This window comes from Mercurialis annua, linkage group LG2, assembly GCF_937616625.2.
Source record: "Mercurialis annua linkage group LG2, ddMerAnnu1.2, whole genome shotgun sequence".
NCBI classification, from domain to species: Eukaryota; Viridiplantae; Streptophyta; class Magnoliopsida; order Malpighiales; family Euphorbiaceae; genus Mercurialis; species Mercurialis annua.
The window spans coordinates 46,798,994-46,810,375 of NC_065571.1; the positions used below are offsets into that span (position 1 = coordinate 46,798,994).

General features: G+C 34.9%; 1 protein-coding gene across 1 annotated transcript; it reads right to left on the bottom strand.

Moving 5' to 3' along the window:
* Positions 1-2,509: 2,509 nt before the first annotated feature.
* LOC126667615 (bifunctional aspartokinase/homoserine dehydrogenase 1, chloroplastic-like) lies at positions 2,510-10,699 on the bottom strand. The gene is made up of 18 exons (XM_050360622.2): positions 10,370-10,699; positions 9,719-9,786; positions 9,245-9,619; positions 8,665-8,753; positions 8,269-8,572; positions 8,030-8,082; positions 7,720-7,934; positions 7,537-7,624; positions 7,345-7,458; positions 6,733-6,831; positions 6,450-6,644; positions 5,515-5,597; positions 4,942-5,167; positions 4,396-4,541; positions 4,097-4,232; positions 3,785-3,868; positions 3,558-3,650; positions 2,510-2,949 (listed from the first exon to the last, which is right to left on the bottom strand). The coding sequence occupies exons 1-18, from the start codon at positions 10,513-10,515 to the stop codon at positions 2,701-2,703; spliced, it is 2,763 nt and encodes a 920-aa protein (XP_050216579.1). The 5' UTR covers positions 10,516-10,699; the 3' UTR covers positions 2,510-2,700.
* Positions 10,700-11,382: the final 683 nt, after the last annotated feature.

Consider the following 11,382-nt stretch of genomic DNA (forward strand, 5'->3'; position numbering starts at 1 on the left):
GGGTGGTTTATCCACTTTTTTAGATTTTTTGATCCATTTTCACTATTCTTGAACTATTTTGACCCACTTTCACGGCCTTGGACGTGTTTAATATTTCGTGCCAAGTTCGGAGAGTTTTTTTTACCTTCAAACTTAATTTCTAACTTTTTTTATTTTTACACCGTCAAAATTAAAAAATACGGTTGTCTAACTGGGAAACGATTTGCATATATTTTTTGAGAATGATCCTCAAAGATATTCGGTCATTATCACGCCATCTACTCTCTCCATTTACTCTCATGGGAAATTCTTAACTAGTCCCGGTCCATAAATTTTTCATGCACCTACCCAATGGGATGTTAGAAAATCTAACACAATTTTCTCTTTTTTCTCATTATTTTCCTTCTCTCCTCATTTCTCTAACACCTTATTGGATTAGTTCATGAAATAGACCGGGTCTAGATAAAAACTTACTCTCATTATGAACCCATTCACTGAATCTTTCTCATTTTATTTGAATTTTGAAGGAAATCAATTTGAAAATGGTGAAATTAGGTCTGTGTCAAAACAATTTCCTACTAAAAAACTTTCAAAAGATATTGACAAAACAAATCCTAACGTTTCACTTTTTTGCGATTTAAATCTAATGTTTAAAATTTTACGAAACAAATCATAACCTTTTAATTTTTGCAAATTGTAGCCCAAGCCGTTTTTCGGCCATTATTTGCTTATGTGGAAGCTATATTATCGGTATATTAAATCCCAACGTTTTATTACAAATAAAATCTCAATATTTTGCATTTTTGTAACTTGTAACTTAAAAAAAATGACAAAATGGTTGGAACTAGAACTTGGGCTACAATTTGCAAAAATTAGAAAATTTAGAATTTGTTTCGTAAAGTTTTATATGTTAGGCTTAAACATGATCATGAAAATATCAATCTTTCAATTAGTAACCAGTAGTACATTTGCAAGGCAATCATGTATAGTTCAAAATCAGCTGCTAAAGAAGAAAAATATTGTACTAACTCAGTTTCAATTACTGTATTCGCATCGGATTATCGATGCCTGGTAAGGCAGTAAAAAGTAGGTTTTGTTTTGTTTTAGAAGACAAAGAAAACAATATTAATTAACCGACAAGAAAAAGCTAGCAGAAATGAAGAAGACGATTGCTGAATAGTAGACAAACAGAAATATATAGAACAGGGTGAAAAGATGAATGGGTATAAGGTTTTAGGGTTAGGTGTTGTTTGCATGAAAAGTAACTAGGTCGGTGTTACTCATTTATTTGATGTTACTTAATTACCCTTAACAAGGATTTAAAAAATAATAAACAGAAGCCAATCAGTCCTTATATTATTTTTATAAACTAAATAAAATACATTTAATAAAAAAAAGTACGATATTGCATGAAGTTCATAAGTATGACTCAAGCTATTGAACTTCATGCAATAGCGTACGGCTGAGAGTTTGTAACATTTCATCTGAATTAAAACCAGTTTTGTATAGAGAGTGCATTCCAGTCTGACTGCTGGGAGCCTCCTTAAACTGCTTCACAAGAATATCCATAATTTACAGATGGTGCGTGCATGTAGTTATAATCCTTGTCCAAATTTTTCACTACAATGGATTCAAATAAGAACTGAATGCTTGAATCTGCCTGCTGAATTGTTGCCTAGCTGCGAACTTCTCGCTGCTGGAAACCTCCTTCTGCAGACTGCAAGTCAGTTTAAGCTCAATACTGATGTAGCTTTTGGGAAGGATGAAACCCCAGCTGGGCTATAGGTCTGGTCCTTCGCAACTCAGAGGGCCGAGAGTCATGTTCTCTGCAGCTAAGCAGCAGGCTGTAGCTCTGGATGTTGAATACGGTGAAGCATTGGCTATTTTCTTCGGTTTAACAGTGGCAAAAGAGTGTTATTTTCACCCAATAATGGTTGAAAGCGACTCAAGTAATGTCATCACGGGATTAAAAAAGCTGCAGCAGACAACTCGCACCATTCTCTCCTATACGAAGATATTCGTCAACTTGCTTTTTAGTTAGAAAGTGTTAGTTTTACTTTTGCTGATAGAGATTCTAATTCTGTAGCACATTCGCTTGCTAAATGTCCATCAAGTGTATCCGATTCAAGTGATTATGGAAGATGTCCCATAACACACTTGGAACTATGTTTTTCGTGATTTGTCCTCCCTTTCAATTTGTTTATATAATCACTTTGAAGATAAAAAAAAGAGGTGAATGTGGACATGGATAGCATGCATATTACTGCTACAATCCCCTGGGTTTTTTGTTACTATTGATTTTACTTGGTTCTTTTTATACGGTAACTGAAAAAAATAGCTATTGGAGAAACAATTATATGACACTATCCGCCAAAGAAGCCGACTCTAACAAAGAAAATGTATGTCCAAATTCTTAATGAATTTACCTGTTAAAAATCTCATTTTAATGGATTCAAAAGAAAGAAACTTCATGTCAAAATTCTTCATTTTCATTTTAATGGATTCAAAAGAAAGAAACTTCATGTCGACATGTCCAAATTCTTCATCATGAATTCATCTATTAAAGTTTCATTGTAATGGTTTCAAAAGAGTCGAAAAAACCAAAACTACCAAGCCGAGCACTAGCCAAAACTACTCTAAGATGCATAAATACAGCTCAGAAGGCTCTACTAGAAAAAAAGGAATATCAAAAATGAATACACGATAACAGTAGCAAGGTTATTACGACGGAGCCCCTAGATATGAGGCTAATCGCAATATGTCGCAAAATACTCCACCAGCTGTGACTTGAGCCCCAGCACCAGGTCCCCGAACTATTAAAGGCTGTTGTTCCTTGTACCTCATAGTGGTGAATGCTATGATGTTATCAGATCCTGAGAGCTGTGCAAATGGATGATCTTTCTTATACCTTCGCAACTCAACACGCCCTTCTTGCCGCACCACATCCACCACTCCAACATATCTCAACACCTTTACATTACATACATGGACAGAAAATATATTACAGATATAGATATAAGATAGTGAGATAGAAATTTTCTTCATTTTTTGTTTTTTAATTTAAATTGATTAAGATGCTTATCATAAGTTTGATAGCCATAACCTTAGTAAACTTTTTCTTGCATATCAAATAAACATCCGGAGAACAGTAGAAATATTTTGTCATTCTATAGACTCCTTACGAGGCATTTGGTAAAGAAGAATGCGGTTTTCTAGAAAATAAGACGACCATCAGCAACAGTATGCCTAGGAGGGTGATACTTGAAAAGATAAGATTGCATGTGTTTTGGAAATTTATTAAGATTGATTGGTTATATATAGTGGGGTGTTTGTGTGTGCATATGCACGTGTGTATCTGTGAGAAAGAGAAGAGAAGGGGAGTATCTTTTTGATGTATTATTAAAATCTGCTATCTGTTTCTTTTACGTGTATATCTTTGATTATTCACATATAGATTTCTTCAACTACTCTACTAACAGCTTTCCACAGATACTGCAGGTGAACTTATATAAATACTGGTTCAATTCACAATTATGGTACTCTAAAAATGTGTAGAGAGTGGCAAAGCATGTACTTACATCACCATCCTCCTCTGCCTCTTGTCTTTCCTTAGCCATGTCTTGATCAAATTTCGGCAACTCTGTCATGAATTCTTCAGCAGATGCAGTGGCCTGAAGGGGAAAAAACATTTGTTCAAACCAGCCCACACGAGAACAATCTTAAGAGCAGGGTAATTTCCCTTCTTTTTTGGGGGGAGCAACAAAAGACTAGTGTATGATAGATATATGGGAAAAAAAAATCCTACTCTCAATGGTTCAGGCACAAGACTGCGAACAGGTATATCAGAAAGTTCCAGCTTTAAACCAGATTCCCTTGCAAGTATAATCACCTGTATATGAAAATGGAGTTGGTGAGAAAAGAAGGGATTAAGTGCATTGTGCAAGTAATAAATTTTATTGCAAGTCATCCTGCTCATTTTCATCAAATAGCAAACCTTCACATTGAAGGGGCTAACAAGATCAACACTTATAGAGCTATGATCAAATCAGGTCTAATCAAGTCAAACCTGAGAACCAGGACATACATACTGTAGCAAAATAGTTGGGGTAACTAGTACCTTTCGTGCAACATCTGTTCCAGATAAATCATCTCTTGGATCTGGTTCAGTATAACCTGCCTGCTTTGCCTCTGCCACCACCTCACTGAACAATCGTGAACCTTTGAAGTTGTTGAAAATATAACTCAAAGTTCCACTGTGACAAGAGATTTTAAAAAGATGGCTATCAAAAGACGCACAGAGTGCAATAACAAAAAAAATCTAAACTTTTGATCAACTCCAAATGTTACACATTGATAAAGTACTTCGGAAGTCCTTGCATAAGGTTTTGGGCCACCAAACAAGCAACCAGGACTTACCTAAAAATTCCTTCAATTTGCAGAATTTTATCTCCCGTTTCAAGGAGTCCTCGTAAAGTGCTGATTATTGGAAGACCAGCTCCAACGGTTGCTTCATAGAAGTAATGTGTATAGGACAGACGTTGAAGAGCTCTCAGCTTTAGATACTGAATTATAAATGGGGGAAACAATGTTAAACTCACTTGAAGATTTGTTTCATTAATAGATAACAATGACCTGTATCACTACAGAATTTGACATAAACTGTAGAAAGTAAAACATCGAGTGTAGAAGATACATAAACGTTTATCTATGTGTATACAAGCATCCATTAAAGCTGGACTGGAGTAGAAGAAATAACAAGAGGATCTGGTCGCAATAAGAAAAAGTGATAAATACACTAAACACCTAAATTGCAATCCAAATACAAAGAACTCAAGAAAATATTATAAGTAATTCATGTGCGCACCAAATTCCTCTAAGTTACTAGCTCAAGGAAATGAAGAGAATGTTCGAGCTACAACTCTTGTAAGACTCAATGAAAGTCAATAGTATGACCCATGTTACCTGATCGAGTGGCCCTGAATTTGCCTTTTTGTTTGGGGTAATCACATGAATTCCTTTTCGTAACCATCCGTGGTAATAGCTTGCAACCCTAGAGTCTGCTGTGCAATCTACCAAAACAGTATTTGGAATAAAATGATTTCCATGCACATGTTGTGTGAACTTCTCCAAGTCGGCCACTTCACCATTCTCCTTTGTCAGTTCTCTCCATCTTGATAGATCGATTCCACTACAGACAGAGACGAGACTTAATTGCATGCAAGCAAATCTAATATGTTTAAAATTTAACAGAACAAACATATTCTCTGGCCACAATAAAGATATTTCTATCATATCTAGTTGCGATAACCATATTCAAGCAGATGAATGTAGGACTTTTAATGAGCCCCTGACAAACATAAGAAAATGAAAATGGTATCACCAGTAGAAATAGTGGTTCCGTTTACTCTTTAGCAGAAAGAAGAGCAGTAAAAAGAAGAAAGAGAGACAGAAAACAATCAATTGTAAAGTTTTGAAATAATCCCAGAGTGTTATAGGGGCAGGAACATCATGGGGAAGCATGAAGCTTTGACTTACACTTCATTTAGAAGCATTCTCCTTGAGCCAGTGATTCCCATGACACGCAAATCAATGTTAAATTCTTCCTTAAGAACAGCTGTCTGCAAAAGAAATTACAGTTATGTTGTAGATGGATCATGGCATTTAAAATCAAATGCGAAGTTAGTCCAATTGCATCAAAGAAGCATATTTTAGAAATATTTCAGCACGCGTAATTACTAATGAAGAGCTATAGCACTGCTACTCTCTGTAATATGGCTACAAGAATAAAAGAAAAGAGCATTTAAGCTAACCAAATGTAAGATTTCAAGTTATACCAAATGAAGCCTTAAGTCATTTGCATCTATAGAAAGGTATTATGGGATCCTCTCTGCGATTCAAGGTTTGCAAACTAGAAAAATATTAAAGCGGAAGCCATTAATATTACAAAGAGGATTTGTATAGATAAAACGATGACCATCCAGGGACCATTTTACTTTTTTTTCCCTTGTTAAAGCAGAGACTTTAGTGTTTAAACAAACAAAAAAAAAACAGATAAACTGTTATGGATTTGGAATCATGATCAATCCTCTAACCCTAAAATAATTTAGCAAATATTAAATATGCTTTTAGCGATTTCACGTTCAGATAAACGAGGACTTTTTATGGGTTAGCAATTTAGCATAGCCTCTATGCAGTTCTCCATCACAAAGACGAGTAAATGCTCTCGAATTGGTATATAAAGCATATTTAATCTCCAATAGACTTTTCAGCAGATAATTGTTTACGATCAAGGTCATGAAATCATCAACAATGTTATTAAAACAGAAAAATAATTAATTGTAAACTTCATGAAAGTGACTACTATAATTACGTTAATATATTTGCACACTCAAACAATGATATAGGCAGTTCAATCAGCCAGAAGATAAGTGAAGTAATACTAATAGAACATATGACTAATAGCAACACACCTGATCTCTGAGCTGGTCAAGCAGTGCTCCACCAATCAAACCAGGTCCAATAATCCCCATAGCTATCGTGGTTTTTGAGAGATAAAATCTTGAGTGCACAGCTTTTAATGCCCTTATACAATCTTCACGTTTGACTACTACTGTAATGTTATACTCAGAGCAACCCTGAGCTATGGCGCGAACATTAATATTGGCCTGTGTTGCAGCAATATTGCAAATATTATTGAGAAGGATTAATGTAGAATGATGAATTAAACTTGAACAACATTAAAGTTCTCTTTACCTTAGCTAGGGCATTGAATAAAGTAGCACTGACACCAGAGGTGCTAGCCATTTTCTGGCCAACTGCTGCTAAAATGCTACAATTTGGAACAATAGCTACCTGAGAAGAAGAAAAATCGTTTGAGAGACCTAATCTCAGTCATGCACATAGAGACATGAATAAAGCTATAAATAATACTCCCTTCTGTCCCTTTTTCAAAATCCCACTTTCTTCTACATAGATTAAGAAAGCATTTATTAAGATATATTTTCCTACTTTATCCTTATTAATGATAGTGGGGTTTTTCATAGTATTTATTTTTTACATGACTAAAAAAGAAAGAAATTTAATGTAAAAATATTCTAAAAATAGGAATAGGACTTCTAAAATGGGTCATCCTAAAATGGAAAGTGGGACTTCTAAAATGGGGCGGAGGCCGTAGATTCTAAAATAAGAAAAAACCAATAACTTAGCCGGGATGTAGAGCTAAACATATAACCAGTTAACCAGTTTATACTGGAGACTGAGTTATAGATGTAACTTTACAGCTCCAAGAGGAGAATGTCAAAACTGAAACATTTAGAGAGAGAGAGGACCAAATCCAGAATACAAACTCCAATCTAGAAAGATTACCTGGGAAAGGCGTCCAGCATGCAAGGCTTGATTAAATCTCGATTGCAGAGCCTCAGCAACAGCTTTTACTTCCTTCTCAGGCACAGCAAAGCATACAGAATGCTCGCTACTAGCCTTCAAAAAATGACATGAAACTAAGTATACATACTAACTAAGGTATCCATCAAAACTGAAATTAGAGAGTAGAGATACCTGTGATATCATAATGACATTAGCTCCTACATCTTTCACAGCACTAAAAATGGCGCTAGCTGTACCAGGTACACCAGCCATTCCAGTTCTGCAAACAGAACAAAAAAAGTAAAATGGAGGAAATTTAGCAAGTACAGCATGTAAATCTGGAAAATACATGAATGCAAATACTAGGAAGCTAACCCCTCAACATTCACAAGGGCAACATTGTCTATTGTTGCAAAACCCTTGACAGGCGAGTCCAATTTCTGGCCATCTTCATTATCATCCGTAGAAGTCCGACAGATCATAGTTCCAGGTGAAGAGAGATTGAAAATGTTTCTTATCATGATTGGAATATCATACCGCATAACCGGAATAATTGTGCGAGGATGTAAAACATTGGCACCAAAATATGACTGCACAATCACATGAATTAATCATTGAGATTTAAGACTTGCAGCTAGGAGTTAGAAAGAACTTTGTCAACCAGGAGCAAGGAGATTAAGTTTACCATTTCCCAGGCCTCTTGATAAGATAAAGTCTTTAGTATTACAGCCTCACTAACTGCAGGAAAAGTTGGAAAGAAAAGAATTAACCTTTAGCATTCCATCAAATGTCACGATTCGTGTTTCCTAGAAATGCTTAGTGGGTATTATCCGGATAGTGGTTCTTCAAGCAATGAATGCAGAGAAAATCCGTTGTACAGAAAGGACGGACGCAAAATATGCCACCACAGGAGTTAGAACAAACCTTTTCTAGGGTCTGCACTGTAGACCCCATCGACATCTGTCCAAATAGTGACTTGTCGAGCTCTCAATAAAGCACCCATTATCGCTGCGGAGAAATCACTTCCATCCCTTTTCAAAGTTGTTGGAATATTCTGAGGTGTACTAGCAATGAAACCAGTTGCAATTACTATTTTGCATGGATTTTTGGAGAACCATTCTTCTAGTCTTTTTTCAGATTCCACAAAATCAGGATCAACCTGATTAGAGCTTGTAGGATTCACTATAAGCACTTCTCTTGTGTCCATCCATTTACAATTTTGCCCACTCTGCACAAGAAAAACCATTAGTATGCTGATAATCTACGCAATATAAAAATTATCAGGTCCTCTTGCTGCATTTAAAGGAAACAATTATGAACCTTTCTGACAACATATGATAACATCTGAGCAGACCATAGCTCTCCGTGTCCTACAACAAAATCAGAAAATGATTCTGTTGCATGGCCAGCTGCAATAGATTACGTAAGACATTAGTCACTTTGAAATCAAAAAATGACAAGGAAACAAATCAGCAGTTCATGTTAACAAATATGGCAGCCAGCATAAACACATGCACAGACAAAGTGCACATACACTATCACAAACATTGACACTTCCGTTATTATCAGTCCCTTCTTTTAAGCATTCTTAACAAGTTCAAGAAGCAATATCTTCCTTATTTCACTGAATGTTTAATCTTGCTTAAATAATCCTTAAAATTGAGACAAAGGGAGAATGTGTAATTGGAAGATATGCAGATCGGAATGCCAATAATATGAATTTGAGTGGTATTATATCTGAGGAGATATGGATACCATAGGCCCCAATGAAATATACCTTGTACAGTCACAACCTTAGGAAATGAAAACAGGATTATGCCAGGTCCTTAAATATTTGTAAATATAACTGAGGGGAATGATTCATTTATCCAATTATTGTGTCAGGAAAGCAAAATTATACCTATATATATTGCGCGAAGCATGGCTTTGAGGTTATTAACATCATGATGTAACCGGGACAGGAAACTAGCAAGATCATCCCCGTCAAGAAGATCCATAGCTGTTGATTTATGCTTTTCAAAGACAGCATCAGCTGCAGCTGTATAAGAATCATCCCGTGATTGTGCTTTGTGAATGAGGTCATACATCATATCCGTGACCTTTGACATTGCTGACACAACCACCAACTTCCCTTCCGAAGGGTCATTGACTATTATTTCTCCGACATTTTTTATACGGTCAGAACTCCCAACACACGTGCCACCAAACTTGTGAATTGACCACATATTGCCTTTAGTAAGGCAAACATTTTCTTTGGATTCATCTAGTAAAACAGCTAAAAGCAGCAGAGAAAACTTAGACTGACAGTCTTTAAGCTTAAACTAAGACACATATGAGTTTGAACAAAACTAGAAAATGCAGCAAGTTCGTGTACCTTTAATTTTAGAAGGGACGTGACAATAAGCTGACTCCTTTCTAGCCCATCGGGAAACAAAAGCTGTCCTGAAAGAAAAAACCATTACAGACAAACAAACTTTAAGCACATCCTTCGCATAAAAAGTACAAGAAACAACTAATTGAATGTATGCTTTAATCTCTTCTTCATGTTAAGAAGTTTATTTGGTTATAATACCAACTCATAGGCCTTGTTTGGAACCAATCATTAGCAAGAACTGAACTCAATTGAATCAAATCATTTCAACAGAAGCATGGTTTCACATCTCTCGTACTATTCCGTCTTCAGAGTTAAAAATTATAAATTTAGAGCAATTATAACAACTCCAAACATGAAAAATTCACCAACTGAAAAGAATTCTTACATTTTCTAGTAACTTCCTTAAACATTATAATTAAAGACTGTTAATTTACTCTAGAAAACAAAAACCATACACACCCGCACTTAATCTTAACTAAAACAACATTAAAGTTATTGTATTAATAACTTATAAAAAACGAAAAACCAATCAATTAAGCTTACTTAGTAGCTAAAAATGACAATTATTTTTTTATAATTCACAAAATTAGTGATAAACCCATTAACCCAAATACGAGAACGAATACTAAACATAACAATTAAAAGAATTACCTGAAAAAAGGAGATAATTTAGAGAAATGAGAAGAAGATATGCTCTTCTTATTTTTGCAGCTGAACTTAGTGTCACTAAACAGCAATGCGTTGGAAGTGAGAATGCGATTATTTGCATTAGAGATCGAAGAAGCATAATACGCCATTTTAGCAGAGCAGGAAATGGAAAATAAAATCTCTGTTTTATTATAATAGTGGTTGGTTCATTTGGCGGGTTTCAGGGTTTCATAGAGTGGAGAGTCTTTTTTGGTGAGAGACAGAGAGAGACGATTTTTCAGTTTATTTATAAGATGGAGTCGAGCATGATTCATATGTTTGGTTGGGTTTTTCAGAAGGAAAAAATGCATAAATTAAGGTGGCACTTGGGTTGAAGAAAAAGGAACAAAGGATCAATTCACCCCTAAACTTATCACGAAATATCGAATAAATCATTAGGACGGTTTTGGTTTTTCGCTCAAATTCGCCTCTCCCCACTCTCACATCAACAAATGAAATTCACTCTCCATTTAAAAATATAAAAAGTTAAAATAATCCCTAAATTTATTTTATTTTTTAAATGGCTTAATGCCTTAAAAAACCGATCTTTTATCCCTTTTTCAATCCTACCCTGACGTTGAAAAATTGTCAATTTTACCTCAGGTTGTATTTTTTCATTTCAATTGTACCCTGAAAGCATAAAATTGATCTTTATTTATTTGATAAAAGTTCAATATTTTTTTTTAAAATGGTCAGTTTAATATAAAAAGTTAATCTAATGCAAAAAGAGTCAATTTAGATAATTTTTTCCAAATGAAAAAAAGGTCAATTTTATGCTTTAGGGTACAATTGAAATGGAAAAATACAAAATAGGGTAAAATTGACAAATTTGCAACGTCAGGGTAGGATTGAAAAGGGGATGAAAGATCAGGGTTTTTTAAGACATTAAACCTTTTTAAATTGACATTTAATAAATTTTAATTTTAATCCTTATATTTTTAAACTTCAAAAACCAAACTAATTTTAAAAAAAAATTC